At 31.3% G+C, this 19889-nt stretch overlaps 1 protein-coding gene across 2 annotated transcripts; it reads left to right on the forward strand.

Moving 5' to 3' along the window:
* The first annotated feature begins 528 nt into the window (after positions 1-528).
* On the forward strand, positions 529-18403 carry LOC129909984 (BTB/POZ domain-containing protein 3). Of its 2 annotated transcripts, XM_055987184.1 has the most exons (3): positions 529-790; positions 886-932; positions 16416-18403. In XM_055987184.1, exon 3 carries the CDS (start codon positions 16513-16515, stop codon positions 17731-17733), a length of 1221 nt encoding a protein of 406 aa, XP_055843159.1. In that variant the 5' UTR covers positions 529-790; positions 886-932; positions 16416-16512; the 3' UTR covers positions 17734-18403. The 2 variants fall into 2 exon arrangements, with proteins under 2 accessions (XP_055843159.1, XP_055843160.1); XM_055987185.1 differs by lacking the exons at positions 529-790; positions 886-932 and adding an exon at positions 11307-11498.
* The last annotated feature ends 1486 nt before the right edge of the window (positions 18404-19889 follow it).

Here is a 19889-nt window from a genome sequence, read left to right on the forward strand (position 1 = left end):
TAGAACTACATTGAAACACAAAGGCAAAAAAAGTATAAAAAGTAAACAAAAGTATAAAACAACAAAACAAAATTTATTGCTGTGACATTTAAAAATATAAATTATTTGAAAAATTAGAAACTTTTTTGTTCTTTTTTTACTTTCTGTTTCTATGTATCAGAAGAAAATGATAGAGATTTAAAGCGTCAATACGTAAAGCGTTAACCGTTCATATACGTATGCCGTAGTTCGACCCCAGGCTATACAGAAATAAATAAATTTGAAAAATTTGGGGTTTTTCATATCTTTGTCCCGCATAACTCTGGTTTTCATAACTCTGTTACTTTTTCGTTTAAAAATCACCGATTTCAAAACCAATAAACTTTGTTCTCAAATCCTTTTTTAAAAAGCTTTTACATTAATATAAACTGCGACACACTGTACTACAAGCTAAACCAGGGAGAAAAACATTTATATTTTTTGTATAAACACTCTGCGAGTGTGAGATACAAATTTTTTTTGTTTTTGAAAGTTCGAACTTTCTTTGTGTATATAGTTAGTACCTACAATTTATTTTTGTTTTGAAAAATCCAAGCAAAAGGATTTTTTGCCACAATCACTAGTTTTTTTTTTTTTTTTGTAAAATTTTGTACGCATGTCGGATACGGACGAATTTCAAATCATTGAGTTTTAAACCACCAACAGTGTCAACAGCAGCAAAGTGAGCGAACACGTATTTTCATTCGTTTAAGTTGAAAAACGGATTCGCTGTCGTCGTAACGTTAGTTTTTCGCTCCTGGCCTGGCGTATTGTGTGTGGTGTTTTTTATCTTTTTAATTTTTTTTTTGAAAAACGGCCTATTCTGTGTGTTTTTTTTAAGTTCTTTATATTTTCACATATTTTCAGAAATATTCCGAATTTCAAAATTGATAAAAGTCAAATTTTACATATTGGTGAGTTGAAAAATTAAAATTGAAAAAAAAAAGTTGAACAAAAAAGATGAAAATCCATTGAAAAATGTTCGTGAATGTATCTTTTTCACATCATATAATTTGACGTTTTTGAGAAGGAAAAGGGGGTTCAATTTAGTTTTTTCTCTCCTTGGGTGCCTTGGTTGTTATACGAAATCCAAATCATCGTCGTCCTCGCTTGTCGTCGTCGTTGTTCATCGTCGTCGGTTGGTCGCCTACTCCTTTTTTTTAATCTCAATTTCTGTGTGGGTATAATGAACTCTACACGGTTGTTTCTGTGATTATTGATTTATTCTCGGTGATGTGAAAATGTGTTATTACAGGATTAAATTTAGTCCTTTTAGCTGAATTATTTCTTTTGAACAGAGCTAAATAATTGTTGTTTGGGAATGTTAAATACAGAGAACATAAAATTGTCTCAATAGTCAATGTTAGAAATTCCTATGTTTTTGTAGCATAACAGTGTCCTACATAATAATGCCAGCCCTTGACCTATATACTTGGTATTTTATCTGTAAAATTTTTGGTAACGCTAAAGATAAGCAGAGAACCCCCAATTGTAAAGCAAAAGCAACAACAACAACTTGGTTTGTTTTGAGAGGGAGAAATAAATAAGCGCTCACAGGCTCACACACAAAAATATTAAGGGCATAGGGCTTAGAGAAAGGAGCACAAATGATGATGAAACTGGAACACTTGGCCACTTGTAACAGAGAAACACGATACATGGGGGTTGGTATTGGGATTGGAAGAGAGCGTTTTTTTTTTCTACTTATTAGATAAACAAGTTCATTCGATTGGTATGAAGTGCATACGACGAACCTTTTTGTGATGCACCGTTAAGTTATCCAAGGATGTCGTTATAAAGAGAAAAAAAAAAAACAAATGAGATTGAAGCATGTAACGAATAATGATAGATAATGCGGGTGGTTGTAGTATAGCTTGTACTTAGTTTGTACTGAAAGAGAACGTGATTTGGGGGAAAAGAAGAAAAAAGAGGAGGCGTATTAACATTCAATTTATTATTGTCGTTGTAAGTCGCTCGCAGTGCTCGCTCGCACTGGGTTATTAGTTTTCTTTTATGATCATCTTCGGTTTACATAAGGCACAACACAATAGGGCGCCAGTTTTGTGGGTGGATGGGATTTAAAAAATTCATTGAATGGAGCACAGTAAAATATGTGGTCAATGTGGTTTGGGAGAAGGTGTAGAAATTACAGATGGGTATAATCTATTTATTTATGCAAGATTTATAATTTGATGTCACTTTTTTATAAGTAAAATGTCAGCAAGAAGACTGGAGTTAAATTTAGATTTTGTTGTTGTTGATTTATGGATGTAAGTTTTGCTTCTTCTTACAATAATCGATAATGTAATAATTTTTGTTTGAGAATATGGTAGGTCGAAAGATGGAACAATGGGCTTGCTTCCTCTTAAAATAGCGCGAAATTGCCAACCAACAAGCTTCGTGTTATTAAAATGAAATTCAATTTATTAATCATGTTTGTCCGTAGTAATTGCATTAAAGTTTTCATTGACTGCTTTAAAATAAAAGACATTTCATCGGACCTAAGGAAAACTCAAAACTGTCACAACTTGTTCCAAACTTTTTTTCTGATTGAATTGATAGACTTAGGGCCATTTGCTGAATCGAAACTTAAATAATTTATGTTGAACATAAACTCTTAATCACTACTTTTTCCTCTGCGTAAACTGTCACATAAGGATTTATGCTGAACATAAATGCTTAAGTTTCGATTCAGCAAACGGCTCTTAGATAGACTTTCAAATTAAGTGCAGAAAAAGTGAGAGCAGACCTAAAGGAGTTCTGTAAAATGGGAAGTTAACAGTACGTAAGAAAACACTGAAAAAAAAAACAAGTTGAATTGGTGGGATCATTGCAGTTAATAGATTTACTTGATTTTGTAAAAAAAATAGTACCGTGCCAATAAAATGTTTTTCAACTAGTTCCAGTCGTTTTTCTTATTTCTTTCTGAAAGAACTGTTTTCATAAAGTATTTTTAAAAAGTATAGGGATTTTGCGAACATTCATGTCGTATTTAAATAAGAAAACTACGGCATTCTTTGCGCAAATTTCGTTTTTAAGACGATAAATTGGTTGAGTCTGAGTCGTTTTTGAGAAATCTAGAAAAAAGTGTAATACAGTAGGTGGGCACATGATTATGACCGATGAAAATTTTCACAAATTTGTTACGCTAAAAACTGATTTTATTTTATTTTTTCTGTTCAGTAATTATTATTACAGCTTTCTACTGTAACGTTAAGAGTGTCATGTCCTTTCTAAGTAAGAAAAATTAAAGAATAATCAGGCTTGGTAATTTTTCGGGGATGAATTCCACAAATAACGCTCTTTGGGAATTCTTAGCGAAATGCTGCAGAAAACCTTATACAAACTGGTGGAAAAGCTTAGTGGTGAGTGGCTGAATCATTACATATTACAAGCACGAAACAACAACTAATTCATGTAAAAACAGAAGGCATTTTTAAAACAAAAGGAAAACACACGAAATATTGAAAAATGGTGTTCTCCTCTATCGTCATAAATTTTTTTGGCTTTGCCTCTTTTAAAAGAAAAATTCGTAGTGGCACAATGTTTTGTACAACCGTAATAATATTGTACTGTACAGAATAAAATAAAATTAGTTTTTAGCGTTCTAGTTAAAGAATTAGTGACAAATTTTTGAAAATTTTCATCGGTTATAATCATGTGGCCATCTACTGTAAACGTAAAATGGATTTCTTTTTCGATTTTTTTGTGATTCAAGAATATTATTTTAATAATATCTTGGAATGCAATATTACTAAGGATAATTGTTAGTATAACTGTGCAAAATTAGAACAAAATCGATCAATATCCAAAAAATCTGACGAAAAGTCCAAGTACAAGAATTTCACTTTGATGCAGGGCGAGTAAGGGATATAGTTAAAAATCTGAAAAAAAATTAGAGGATTTTTTTTATTTATTTCGAGACGATTGAGCGGATGTCTTCATTAATTTTCGAAAAAAAGCAAATAAGGACCGGACTAATGCTCATGCCTATTAGACGTTGTTCACATTGGCCTCGCTTCGCCAACTCATTTTGGTATTTTTATGTTGCTTTCTCACTTGCACTTCATGATGAGAAAGAGATAGCCAAAAGAGGCAGGAAATTTTAAACCGATTTTAAATCTTCGGACTCACATAGCTGTCAAAAAAAGTTGATGGAGCAAGGCCAAGGAACTTGAACTGCGTTAGTTTTATAAATGAGCGATATTCTCCCGAGAATGTTTTTTGTTTTCCTAGAATTGTGAAAAGTGAATGATGCTCAATATTTTCCCTCGTAATTTATCGGTGTATGCTGAAGAGAAACGAAAAATCCCATACAAAAATAGCACAACGTAAACAAAAACTTTTGTTATGCTTTTAATTTTAGAAAACTAATTTTTGGCTAAAAATTGTCAAATGTAAATGAAGTCTCCACACGTTTTTAACTCTTAATTCACTGCCAACCTTTTGACACCTTATTTTAATTATTTCTTTGATTAAAAATACGCTAAATTCTAAAAAACCTTCCCATTATTATAAATCAACATTTGTTATCACTAAATCACAAAAATTTTTGTGGGCTCTAGGTCAATTAAGGAACTTTCATTTGAAGAATATAATTCAAACTATAAATAAATGCTGTAATCCCAGAAAAAAAAAACACTACATACAACAACGAAAGTAGTGACACTTGAACAATACATTCCAACATTAATGTTTTTTACGTAAACTATATAGTGTACAAGAACAATGACCTTGACAATACACCACTAAAGTTAATCTCTTACATCTGTTGCCAGCAAGTTCCATCCGGAAAGACTCAGTTCCGAGAACAAGGTTCGCATTCAATTCTTCTGCTGTGGCATGTAATTATAGCATAGAATGTGCATTTAAATCCATCGCACTATAAATTTGTGTGACTGTTAGCCCGATCATCCTAGACGAAATTTCACTATATATCAAAGTTAATTTAAGTACAAGATTTTTTGATGCAGTTAGGTTCCTTTAATGGAGTAGAATATGAAACCACAGTTTTACACCAAAATTTGATATGGCGTATCCCCGAAAATGACCTCTGAACCCTAGGAAGTTCGAAAAAGTGATTTCAGTCGAATTTAACAGAAATTTTATCAAAGTTAATGGAAGTACACGATTTTTTGATGCAGTTAGGTTCCTTTGATGGAGGAGAATATGAAATCATAGTTTTACACCAAAATTTGATATGGCGTATCCCCGAAAATGACCTCTGAACCCTAGGAAGTTCGAAAAAGTGATTTCACGATTTTTTGATGCAGTTAGGTTCCTTTGATGGAGGAGAATATAAAACCACAGTCTTACACCAAAATTTGATATGGCGTATCCCCGAAAATGACCCCTGACCCCTAGGAAGTTCGAAAAAGTGATTTCAGTCGAATTTAACAGAAATTTTATCAAAGTTAATGGAAGTATACGATTTTTTGATGCAGTTAGGTTCCTTTGATGGAGGAGAATATGAAATCATAGTTTTACACCAAAATTTGATATGGCGTATCCCCGAAAATGACCCCTGACCCCTAGGTAGTACGGAAAAAGTGATTTCACAATTTTTTGATGCAGTTGGGTTCCTTTGATGGAGGAGAATATGAAATCACGGTTTTACATCAAAATTTGATATGGCGTATCCCCGAAAATTTTTTCCTACTTTGTTTCTTTTCCTTTTTTGGAAATTCCACAGCTTTTTCTGTTGTTCTGAAATGATGAGAATATTATTTTAATTGAAAAAGAACACATTTTTTTATTTTCATCACATGGGCCGACCAGGAATCGATCCCACGTACCTCTGCATACCTAGCCAGCACCTTACCAGTAGACCATACTGGAATATTAAAGATGAGTGGAAAAAAGGGAGCTAATTGAAACCTCACATAAAAATGCAATGTTTTTTTCTAAAGCGTTACAAACATTGCATATCTGCAGGATAAAAGCTTTGCATACTTATTGGTGAAAAACATTGCATATTTGAGAGATGAAAACATTGCATACTTACAAGAACCTCTTGAAACAGGTCTTATGAAAGCCTTCGACTGAAATCACTTTTTTCGAACTTCCTAGGGTCAAAGGTCATTTTCGGGAACACGCCATATCAAATTTTGGTGTAAAACTGTGATTTCATATTCTCCTCCATCAAAGGAACCCAACTGCATCAAAAAATCGTGAAATCACTTTTTCCGTACTACCTAGGGGTCAGGGGTCATTTTCGGGGATACGCCATATCAAATTTTGGTGTAAAACTGTGGTTTTATATTCTCCTCCATCAAAGGAACCTAACTGCATCAAAAAATCGTGAAATCACTTTTTCCGTACTACCTAGGGGTCAGGGGTCATTTTCGGGGATACGCCATATCAAATTTTGGTGTAAAACTGTGGTTTTATATTCTCCTCCATCAAAGGAACCTAACTGCATCAAAAAATCGTGAAATCACCTTTTTCCGTACTACCTAGGGGTCAGGGGTCATTTTCGGGGATACGCCATATCAAATTTTGGTGTAAAACTGTGGTTTTATATTCTCCTCCATCAAAGGAACCTAACTGCATCAAAAAATCTTGTACTTAAATTAACTTTGATAAAATGTCTAGATTGATCGGGCTATGTGTGAGGAGCAACTCCATAAAAGTGGTTCAATTCATGAAATTGTATTTCGCAGGTTTTATTTATAAATTTCACACAGCTAGCATTCAAAATGGAGTGAATTTTATTTGTTTCTCTCTTTTTGTTTTTTTATAAGAAGTCGAGAATTTATTGAAATGATGTATCGCATTTCAAATTTAAAGGTTTTTATTTTTTTCTATTGATTTATCTACCGGTTTACATGGTGTATACGTAACTTTTTTAAAAATAATTTTGTTACACAATAATGGAGCATTTTCAACTGTTAAACCCAAAATACAACACAAGTCTTTTGCCTGAGGAAATATATATCTATCATTGTTGCATTAACAACAGAAATATCTAAATTCTACGCATTCACAACATCAAAGTGCAATAATAAATTCAATTGAATGAAATTCCTAGGGCACAAAGCATTATTGCACATTAACTCTTTTATCACCTAATTTTATCCCGCTGTGTAAATACCAAATAAACTGTAGTCGGCAATATCTTTAAATAGACTTTGGCCTACGTTTCTATAGAACCAAATGCATAAGACTTCAGGTATCAGAGTACTATGCATGGTTTTATACAAGATATGGAGCAACGTTATAGCAAGTGGCTGTCAAGAGTATCTTTGAAATTCCTCTTCCAGCTGCAATTCGTTTGGTTCGCTTACAAAAATATATGTTTTTTGTTTCTTGCGAAATTGTTATTCCTTTAAATAAAAAGGAAACATGTTTATATAATCTTCTTTGAATACTTAATATTATTTCTTATATTTTCTCAAAATTTATATTTTAATTAACTTGACTGAAGTAATTGGGTGCAAAATACGATCAGTATAGACTACCTATAAATAAAATATGAATTCATTGATTTGAATAAATCATTTTGAAATATTTATATAAACATTGTATAATTTTGAGTGAAAATAATGATGTGTCGGGATCATTTTTCTTAAAAAGAATTTTGATTTAAGATACTTCTGTTCTGTTGGATGACTGGAACTGTGCCAAAATGTATTTTGTTAACTGACGAATACTTGCATCTGTGTGCTGTCCAAATAAATCCAAGAATTATTCCTTTGTCATTTGTTTCGGGTAAATTATTTTGTTTTCGAATGAATTCATAAATCAATCATCACGAAAACAAAACAAAAGAGATGAATAAATACGATTTGATTAAAATATTGGATGATCATTTTTCTTAGCTCAAAGCCTTCGAAAGGTTTTCATAAATGAAATATTTTTTTTTTTTTAATTTCATACATAAATAGCGTACATTATTATAATGAGTCATTTTGGGAACGCCGATCTTACAATGTTTTTCGTTTACCAGAAAAATTTAGGTAAATGGTAATTTATGCAGAACAATTTTTCAAAATCAGTTATTAAACTACACTGAGGGAAAAAACAACTTAAGATCAACGAAAACCACGTTGATTCAACTATTTTTCGGAAATTTTAAAATCAAAGTAGAAAATCGTAAGTTTAAAGTGGTTAACCATTATAAACTATCTTTAAATCAAAGTTGTTTCAACTTTAAAAAAAAAACATCAATTTATTAAAAAAAAAGAAAAAATTGGGCAGCCGCTGGGGATCGAACCTACAACTCTTGGGTTACTAGGCGAATGCTTTACCAACGTGCTATCTCACTGTTGAAAATTAGAGTGATAAAATGCAACAAAAGCTGAAGTCCGACAAAAATAAAAAATATTCTTACGTTGTTTCAATTTTATTTTAAAGAAGTTTCATGTTAATTTTTTCAACATTAAATCTACGTTGAACATTTTACATTTTACGTTGCTTTTTTTCCCTCAGTGTAGGAACTACTTCATATAGTAGTAAGCAGTCTCATGTCATCTCATGTCTTAACCATATTTTTTAAAACCAAATATTAATCAGGGCAAAATATAGGCAACACTAAAAATGCGTATCATCTGGTTTTGTTTTATAAGTACATACAAGCAAAGCAGTATTAAAAATTGCATAGTGCGCCATATGTCAGGTTATTCCAAAATGTTTTTTTGTTTTTTTTATTTATTATAACAAACATTCAGCTAACCGTTGAGTATTTGGATAAACCTCGTTTCGAAGTTAAATAAACAACCGGTATTTTTTTTTTTTGTTCTTTAAATAAAAGTTTGTTTTGAACTTTTCAAAATTTGACAAGACAAAACAGCCAATAAGAGTGCAAATAAAAATAATTCCAATTATAATTTTTGGTTGTTCTCATTATACAGGGTGGCGCAAAAAAGATTATCCACATTAAAATGAGATGATTTTCATCTTAAATTAAGTGTATTTCTTTTAAATTAGCACATTCAAGAAATTAATACGATTTGTCCGCTTAATTTAAGACGAAAGTTATCTTGGCAAAAAGCCATGCAGAAATCCGTTTAATTTTAGGTAGTCTTTTTTCTCCGTGTTGTAAATGTACTAGAAACTTGATCATCTTATCATGAGTAGTTAAACACCTCCAAAGGAGGTGTAAGATAACTTAACTAAGCTTAACATTTGAAATAATGGTTAATGTTTATGCAATTTTTTTTTTTTAATTTAAGCTAATCATTTGGCATCATGAGACGATGATCTAGTACATTTACTACTAGAACTACTCATGTTCTTCTGTTTGAGTAGATTGAAATTGCAGATATATTCTAATAACAATCGGGCTATTAACCCATGTATTTAAAAGACAAGGTAGGATGATAGGAATAAAATCTGCAGTTTACAAAATTACAAAATTTTAAATTCAACTTAGTGAAACATAACAGCCACCGATATTTTATAAAAGAACATATTTCTTCTGATGACATTTGTACTTTAAACATGTTGCCTTGAGCTGAAAATGACCACCACAGTTAAGTACATAGTAGTAGCTATCGTTTTCATTTTCAATTTTCTTGCTATTGAGCTGTACCTTCTCATGTTTCTTAATGAGAAAATTATAAAAGTTGAATAGTATTGATTTTAAAAGTGGAAGCATTATTCACCAATAATGTCTCAAATTTTTATTTTTTATTTGTTGGGCGCCATTTTTGTGTGAGTAAACTTACTCACATTTAAATCTGGAGATTAAAAGTGTTTAATTGTTTTTAGCTTTGCTGAATAAGACATTTTTTAAATAAAATATTTGTTATCAGCTCCTGTTTTTTTTTTTAATTCTTCGACTTCCTGCAGTACAGTTATGTGCGGGAAAGAAAAAGAAAATCCCTTCCAAACAACATTCTTAATAACTATGTTTGTAACTTCAAATAAGTTCAAATCTGTATCGGCGCGCCGCACACGTTGTTCGATAATTATTATTTGTTTAACATCGAAAAAAAATGATCATACAAACCCAATTAATTAATTCACCATAAATAACATCATTCCTAAAATATTTCACTACCTACAACCTTTGTTCGTGTAAGTAAGTGTATTACAAGATTACGACCCATAAACGATTTGGTATTAGCTTTTCTTATCTCACAAAAATTTTCAATGTTTACCTCCATGATGCGTACATGCTTTACCTCGACTCCGGCGGCAAAAACGACCGGCATAATCTCTGGTCGAAAAGAAGTGATAATTTAATTTAACAATACAACATTTGGGACTCAATATAGACAGAGAGGAAGAGGGAGGACAACTAATATGCAAATTTCATCTCTCTCTCCATTCATACAATAAACAAGCTTAATCATTGTTAGCCAATATTTGTTTAAATTTTGTATTGTATTTTGTGATGAGAGTTCAACTCTAACTACTATTCAACTGAATTGCATTCGTGTTGTATGTTTTTTAGTTATTAAAGCAATTCACAACTTCGCATATTACCATGAACTTAACCTCAAACGTCAAAAATGCTGGTACCTTACACTCTCTCTCTGTCAGCGTATATTTGGCACTTAATTTGAATCCTAATTGATTTATAGAGCTACCGTCATTTTTGCTGTGGATTTTATGCTTGTGTTTACATCCCGATCCCGCTTTATAGTCTCGCGAGTTCATGCGTTGAAGGAGTTAAATTGAACATACATAATTTGTGACTTTTGAGTATAGATAGAACGAAACGCGGACCCTTGTTTGCTTGTATAATGTTCGGATAAAGATTCGAATGTTGATGCTTTTTATCGAGGGTTTGCATTTCCCTACACCAACTTGAAGGTTCTTCCAATTGACACAGATAAACTTCCTATAACAACTCTATGTTGTAGGTACTTGTGTGTATATTATGTTTTTATATGGGGAAGGGACAGTGTTGTATAATGTAATTTTGAAAAATTCTAGGGCCACTTTATCAGTGCTTAAAGGCAAATATGTGTAAATTCTTGGTTTGGAATAAAATGGAGAACAATCAATTTAGTTGTATCGCGAATTGGAGTTTTTTTCTTTTTAATTTTTTTTTTAATTTCATACATTTTTTGTGCACATTGTGTTTTAGTCGATCGTAGAATTTCGAGTCGACAACAACGGTTGACAGTGTCAAATCTAGTGCTTTGCCGCCGGTAGTAGAATATGTCACGTGGGTGGTTTTAACAAAATATAACAGTGTTTGTTTTGATGAATATGAACTGTCAAAAATATAAACTGTCATTTTTTTTAAAATTTATTGATGATAATATTGTTGAATAGATATTATTGATGAACACAAATTATGTGATTAAGACTTAAAATATCTAAAAAAAAAACGTAAAAGATTAAACGTCATTTAAAGACAATCTTGGATAACAAAGTGTCGAAATAAAGAAAATGAAGTGCTTTTAAAACTCAAATAAACGGTTTGCCATAGAAAAATTATTTTAATCTTTGGCGGGAAGTTATGACACATGATAGCTTTTTGTGTTAATTGATGGCAATTTGTGTGTGAAAAATTGAATTTAATCGTAAGTGAGAAGTACCTACATACATAAATTAAACATATTTTCATGTTTCAATAAATTTGCAATTCGACCAAATTGTTTTGATAATTTGATGTTTATGATAATACTAATAGAGCTGTCGCGTTTGATAGAAGATATACCTAACTAACCTTTAAGTTTTTTTTATCAACTTTTAAATATGATAAAAACCTTTGCAAACAAACATATTAAAGTTAAACTCGCATTGCATTCGATCGTTAAAGACTTTTTTATAATCTTTAAGTCAATAAAAAAAACTATGATATGGCCTTGGTTGCACTACATTATTTAATACATGATTGTAAGGAAATACCTTAACTTGTACGTTTTCATTTCTGTTATTTGTTTTGTGTTTGTTGTAAAAAAAAATTATGTATGTTTAAATACATTGAGTCAATGAATAAGACAGACTGTTCTTTTATTTTCTTTTATTTTTCAATTGAAGCTGTATACTTGTTATAGAGCATCGATACCATATGTCATGCATTTCAATAACAATTATATAGCAGAATTCTTTATTTACACAAGAGACGAAGGAGTATTTTTTTTTGTTTGTTTGCTTTTCAGTTTGAGAGTTTTGAATTATTTTTTTGTTTTATTTTCAATTTGAATATCATTGTTGAATTTTAGCAGAAAGTCTGCTGTAAATGAAAGTTTTTTTTTTGCAAATAATATCTACTTTTATTAACTCAGCTGTTTTATATACAAATTGTTATAAACAATGTTTTCTGCTTCTATTCTCTCTTCTTACGAATTCACTGAGAATTAAAAGTGTGTTAAACATTTTTGGACCTATGAATTTTTTTCAAGATTTAAATATTTTCGAAGAATTTGCCGGTTTTTTTAAGTGTAGTTAGCTTTATATTCTAAAGAATGTATCTGGATTGCAGATCACTTTAATAAATATAAATACATATGTGGGATTCCGATGCCCTTCCCGAAACTACACATGTTACTTTAAATGGAAACTGCTAAAACGCCTTATCTCGTATAGACGGCTTATTATTTCCATTAAGTTGCAAAAGGGCATATTTCCAAATTATAAAATATAATAATATTATGTAAGATATGACAAAAATTAAAAATAATGAGGGGTTCGGTTTAAAGTAGCTTTTTTATTTAAGTATCTCCACTGAAAACTTTTTCCATTTTGGCTATTTGACTTTGTCACAAAATGTTTGCGATTTCTAAATAATTTGTTAAGATGGAAATATACGGCATTTTGTTTAATCACTCCTCAGTTGAATATTTTCTTAACGAGTTAATGAGTACAAACATGATAGGTTAAATTTGATTTTAAAAAATTCTGACGTTAGACTTGGAGTACCAAACCTTCATAAAAGCATATATTTTATGAAATGAATACAAAAAATTCAGTCGCTAGGGACAACCTAAATTTTAGTTTCCTTAAATTGTCAATACCTCACCGAACTTCCTCGTACGTACTAACTAAATCCCAAGAAAAGTATTGTTTAAAAGTTACTTGTCATTAAACTGTTTTTCTGCTATCTCTTGTCAAGGACCTAGTATTACTAAGTAGAGATGAGCTAAGTCGTGATTTTTCAATCACAGGTATACCTGTGACTGTGATTTTTAATTCACGGTGATTTTAACCTGTGATTTTTAACCGTGATTTCAATTTTTTTTATGAAAATCCCAAAAAAAAAAAAAAAAAAAAAACGTAGCATTTTTAACGTTTGTATTTTCGTACGATACTTACGTAGGAAGTACTATTGAAGCTCAAATACGAGTATATTTGAAACAATGGAGCTGATTTTACAAGGAAAACTGGTTTAAGCAAACAGATCCGCGATTTACCAAAGCCATTAGTGATTATACTGGGGAAAACATTATTTTGTCTAGGCGACTCTTGATTTTACGGAAGAAATTTATTATTTCACGGGAAAAGTAACTTTTAAACCCCTTATTCTAATCAGGGCAACCTGCGATTTCACAGAAAATATTCGGGTGCAAACCGTGATTCTTCTGGAGCCATACGTTATTGTATGGGGTTAACAAAACAATTATTTTACCGAACGTGCGTGAATTTCGGTAAAAACAATTCACGTTGCAAAAAATTGTTTTATACAAAATCACAGGTTAAAAGTAATTTTCAATGCATCTGCGTGAATTCCGGCTAAAATAATTCACTTTTACACTATTGCAAATAGTTGTTTTGGCCAAAATAAAAGTCATTTTCAATGCATTTTCGAACTCTGCTTAAAATAATTCACCTATACACTTGACCTGTTGCAAAAGTTGTTTTGGGAAAAATCACAGGTTTGAAATAATTTCAAAGCATTTGTGAAGTGAATTCCTGTCAAACCAATTCACGTTTACAAAAGAACTATTGCAAAAGTTGTTTTTGGAAAAATCACAGGTTAAAAATAATTCCAAAGCATTTCTGAAGTGAATTCACGTTTACACAAGAACAAGAACTGTTGAAAAGTTGTTTTGGGAAAAATCACAGGTTAAAAATAATTCCAAAGCATTTGTGAAGTGAATTCCTGTCAAACCAATTCACGTTTACATAAGAACTATTGAAAAGTTGTTTTGGTAAAAATCACAGGTTATAATTTCCAATGCACTTGTGTAAATTCCGATAAAAACAGTTCACGTTTGCACAAGAATTGTTGCAAAAGTTATTTTTTCCAATCAAAGGTCAAAAGTAATTTTCAATGCATTTTCGTGAATTCCGCTTTAAATAACTAACGTTTACATAAGAATTGGTGCAAAAATTATTTTGAACAAAATCACGGGTTTAAAAAAATCCTAAACATTTGCGTGAATTCCGGTCAAAACATTCACGTTCACAAAAGAACTATTGCAAAAGTTGTTTTGGGAAAATCACAGGTTAAAAATAATTCCAAAGCATTTGTGAAGTGAATTCACGTTTACACAAGAACAAGAACTGTTTAAAAGTTGTTTTGGGAAAAAGCACAGGTTATAATTGCCAATGCACTTGTGTAAATTCCGGTAAAAACAATTCACGTTTACACAGTAACTGTTGCGAAAACGCATTGAAAATGACTTTTGACCTGTAATTTTGGAAAAAATAACTTTTTGCTACAGGTCAAGTGTAAACGTGAATTATTTTCCGCGGAATTCACGAAAACGCATTGAAAATGACTTTTGACCTGTGACATTTACTTTTGACAAACATTTTTGCCTCACTTCTAGTGTAAAGTGTAAACTTAAAACATAGAGCCCTTTTTTATGATTGATCTATGAGATCACGCCATATCCTAAACGAACTTGTCGAAAATGACATTCGGGGTAAATGCTCTATTTGAGCGAAATGCGAACTGTAAAGTGAAAATTAAATACCCAATTCACGGTTAAGGTAATCACAGTTTATTTGAGAACTGTTCACAGGTAGTGATTGTGATTTGTCAATCACAGGTTAAAAATCACAGGTCGTGATTTTTTGCTCATCTCTATTACTAAGTTTTAAATTTTTAAATAACACATTTTTGGATTTAAAAAAAGTTTCAGTTTTTTTTAAATGGGTCTTAAAAATAATGTGTCCTTTGACCGGATTGAATGAACCAAAAGTTTTTTTTAGATCGTCTCTTGTCTTCTCCTTTCCTACTCTAGCACATGCAATAAAAAAAAAAAAAAAACAAATATAGTACGTATACGCCACAGTGCATGCGAACAACATGCAAATAATGTGAATTAAAAATTTGGAGTGGATGACAACACACCCAAATCGAAATTAAATAACACTTGCAACCAATAAATTAAACAATGCTTTGTCGTCAGTTAAAGCCACATGGATAAATTAAAAAACTTTTAGTTTACCAATTATTTTAAAATTTTTTAAGAAAATACAGAAAAATAGAATAAGGTCAAAATACATTTGTCAAATCTATGTATTTGCATCTTGACCTTATCAGAGAGATCGCAGGTTTTAATCCTCTTTCAAACTTTTTAAAGAATATTTTCTTTCGAATTTTGGAAATTCTATCTTAAGATAACGTGATAACATTTGCACTGTTTATCTTTAAGTTTAAAAGAAGAACAAATGAAAAAGACTTAACAACACAGTCATATTGTCATTCTGCGATTTGGCCTATTTCCTGTGATACAAACTAATAAAATAAAATAATAAAAAAAAAAACACTTTAATATAACATTTCTCACTAAACATTCTTTTACATAAGTTGTTGATTGTTATTATTGTTTTATCAATGAAAAACTAGGAAATACTAAAAAATAATTTTATATACCTAATTGTCAAGGCCTCTTCATATTTATTTTAACTCGATTAAATACTGATTAAACATTTCCATCACCATCCATCACACAGAGTTTGTAAAGTAATAAAGTGTTTTGAAAATTCAACAACGCACCTTTTAATTGATGAGTTGACACTGACAAGAACAAAAACCTATATCATAAAAGACACGCCTATCTCTTACGATATATTTATTGTTTGAAGTTTAATTAAATCATAGAGAGCGGTTAAGATAAATCAAGGAAACGTTTTTTTTGTCTTACACCTTTACCCCTCTTCAATAACGGTCAATGACTTAAATTGAACTCATTTTGATAAAGCTCTTTACAAATATTCAAAACAATGGTATGATATAAATAATTATGATGCTAATTATATCAATAACCGCCAGCATTTATAATTTTTTTTTTTGCACGAGGACACAATATTTTTTATGGGTCGTCTTTTATTCTATCAATTTATTTAATGATTCACACCCACCATAAACCTTCAAAAAAATTTAGTATTTTGCAATAACATTATGTCTTCACAAAATGACGAAATTCATTTGGGGAAGACCCCTTAACACGACCTCTAATCGATTTCGTTTATAGCCATAATCTATATAGAAGGCGATTGCTAATAATACTTATTTAATGAAAGTGTTTTTTTTTGTTTTGCAGATAACGCATCCATTCACTCAACACTGCCACCGATGATTAGCGTCTACCATCAATTGACAAAAGTATAACGAATAAAACAGTCAAGTCAAGGCAAAAAATGGTTCTTCCGTTTGGACTTGGGCCAGATGGCCAGCATCCGACAGCATCTGGCCGTGCCATGGTACCGCCAACAGCGCCACCTGCCGAGCCACACGTGCCCATCACAACGACAGTAACGACCGTGCCTGTAATCGTGCCACAAAATTTAAGTCAATACATTGAATTCATTGTGGTTAACGGTGATGATCGATACATGATTCGCTGCGAACGCAAAGCAGTTCTCGAAAACAGTGTCGAACTGGCGAAAATAATTCACGCCGGTCCAAATAGCGGTCGCAAAAATGACAACCATTTTCAAATATCCAATGTTGACAAGAAAGACTTTGAACTCTTAATTCGATTTCTCGAAACAAAGTTCGTCAAGTACCGCGACCACATGCACATTTTGGAAATACTCGAGCTAGCCAATCGATACAACTGTCCCGATCTTGTAATTCACTGCATACGAGAGTTAGACTTGCAACTGACAAGTGCCATAGTCTTGGATGTATTTCGCTCTCTGTGGTATTACAACAGTGCTGCCCCATCGACTATACACCAAAATCAATCGGTGACTAGCCAGGAGCCTGGTAAAACGTCATCGAAAAAATCTAAATCAACAACAACCAACACCTATCCGTTTACACCTGAAGATCACATGATTGCTTTGCTGAATAATTCCCTACAATTGATTGACATGCATGCTGAATTGGTTCTGACAAAAGAACAAATGACAGCACTTCGTTTCGAGGAACTCGAAATGATTGCTAAACGAGACGCCTTACAGCTCCATTCGGAGTTAGCCCTTTTCGAATGCCTTGCCGATTGGTCATTGGAAGAGTGTCAGCGTAAGAAACTCGACCCTAATGCCGAAAATCGTCGAAGAGTCTTGGGTCCGTTGTGTTATGCCCCACGTTATCTAACAATGACAGCCAAAGACTTTCGGAGAGCATGTGATCGAGTGGAATTATTAGATCCGGCGGAAGTGTCCCTCGTTTCCGATGCAATCGATAATAAAAAAATGAAACATCTCACCCCCGAACAGACGCACATGTTGGAGAAATTCCGCACCCCACGGCCGGAATTCGCGAAAATGCCTATCCACCTTAGTGATCGGAGTAATCCGAAAAACTATCCAAAAAAAATGAGACGTGCTGAAAAGACAGAAAACGGAAATGATGGTTGTTGGGAGAATTTCGGAATGAACTGCTTAACGGTATTTGCATGCATTTTCGACTGAGTAAAACAGATATGCCTAATAATATGTAACGTAACGTAGTGTGGATTCGATATAAGATTAAGGATTATACAAAATAAGCTAATTTTCGGTGTTGTGTCGTCTTGAATTTTTTTGATTTTGTAAATTATCCTTTTTCGGTAAGATCACATAAATAATTCACATATATATACACACACACAAACATCAACGCACATATACGATTTGTATTCTTTGTACCTACACAAACATTATATACAGACAAAAAAAAACAAAAAATTTATGCTAGAAGATATGTATTTGTTTCGGAGTAAATTTAAAAAAATGAAAGATTATTTAAAATAATACTAGTCAATTTGGAGAGAGCGAGCTTTTATGAATGAACAAAAAAATGTATGACGAAGCATTTTTTCTTTAACAAAATAATAATACAAAAAAATTATTTCTTTGTTTTGTTTTTAAATTTTAAAATATTTGTTATTAATCAATAAAATATGTATGTTATTTTTATGCATTTATTTTTAGAGTACAATTATATTGTCTAGAGAATTAGAAAATAAAAATAAAACACAAAATATTAGCATTTTCTGTAAGTTTTTAGACGAGAAAGAGTCGTTATTTATTTGCAGACTCATCATTGTTGTATTAAATAGCTAAATTATATCATAATGCCATATTATCAGATATCAAAAATAAAAGAAAATTAAATATAGGTGAATATACAGTTGCATGGTTTTTATTTCATATTTATATCAATTTTGATTTTATTTCAGAAAATGGTATTTAACGTGATTTTTGAATAAAATATAAAATAGAGCATAATGATAGGGATGGACTTTTATTCATCCAGTAGGTATCCAGCCAGTTACGATCGATTTCTTTTTCACCTGATAGGTGACTTTTATATACAAATTTTATTCTAGTACTTTTTTTTTGAATACCGCTAATTTCTTTTCATAGGACATCTAATGACAAACCATATTTGTTCTGTGGAAAAAAATAAGAAGGGAAACTTACACTTTGTTTTCTTTTGTCGATTGCATGTAAGTCTAATGATTTTACTGTCAACATTTTACACACCAATCTACTACTATTCTATTTTTGCAAGTTGTTATCAGAAAAATAAATTTATGATAAACTAACATTCTGTGCACTTGAATTGAAATTATGTTACATATCTATGACTGAGTCATTATTTTAAAGTGGATACGTCGTTGTTTTATAACTGAATTTTTATGGATTAACGAAAAAACTTATTGAAGCAGATTAAAACAGATATCTTTCTGATAGATAAAACCTTTTTTAAGTGTTTGCCATATGTCATATTCATAAACCCAGGTTTAAACTGTATTGCATTGATGTTTGTATGACGTAATTATTTTTCACAGAAAAAAACTCATTTTGATGTCGATATAGTGTTGCGCAAATAAAAACCAATATGTTTAAATGAGAGAGGTTGGCCTTTTTTGCGCAAAACTTTCGGTATGGGTTCAAACTGTCTGGCGAGTAGAAGTTTTTTTTTTTCGGTCCAAGAAAGATGATTACTCAAAATATTGAAGTGCATTCCTTACTCTAAAATTCTCAGCTTGCTTGACAAGAATTTATAAATATGTAATTTTTTATGGGAGCTAAAACTTACCGTGATCTGCGTACAAGCCTTTAACCTTACTATGCAGAGATCATGCTAAATTAAATCTGAATTTAAGTAAGTAAGTAAGTAAGTAATTCATTTATTGGTTTGTTTCTTTAAATACTATTTACAAATTTTACAATGAATTTTAAAGCTTTGGCTTTGCCGTCAGTTATGCTTAAAATAAATTAATATTTTATGGACAAAATAATAAAAAAAAGTGTTTCAAAAGCAATAAGTACAAAGTAATTTTTATGTTTTTCGTTTCTTAATTTTTTTTTCTATTTGTTTTTACAGTTTTTGATGAACAAAACAAACTACAAACATGGCGGTGTGGCTTTTTTTAATTAAAATAGTTTCGTTGTAGTGGTTAAGTGCTTAAAATATATTAATATTTGAAGAAAAAAATAAAACAAAAAGTGTTTGGAAAAAAATTGTTTTTATATTTTTCGTTTGTTTGTTTTTTTTATGTAGAGATTTTTAAGCGCGAATATCGATTGCCAAAAATGTTTCACTTATTCTCCGCTTTTGTTTAAGGAAGAAACAATTG

The sequence above is a fragment of the Episyrphus balteatus genome, chromosome 2 (assembly GCF_945859705.1).
Source record: "Episyrphus balteatus chromosome 2, idEpiBalt1.1, whole genome shotgun sequence".
Taxonomy (NCBI): Eukaryota; Metazoa; Arthropoda; class Insecta; order Diptera; family Syrphidae; genus Episyrphus; species Episyrphus balteatus.

What these genes read in the sequence shown, in the direction of transcription:
- LOC129909984 (XM_055987184.1), top strand. Translation starts at nt 16,513, where the DNA reads ATGGTTCTTCCGTTTGGACTTGGGCCAGATGGCCAGCATCCGACAGCA.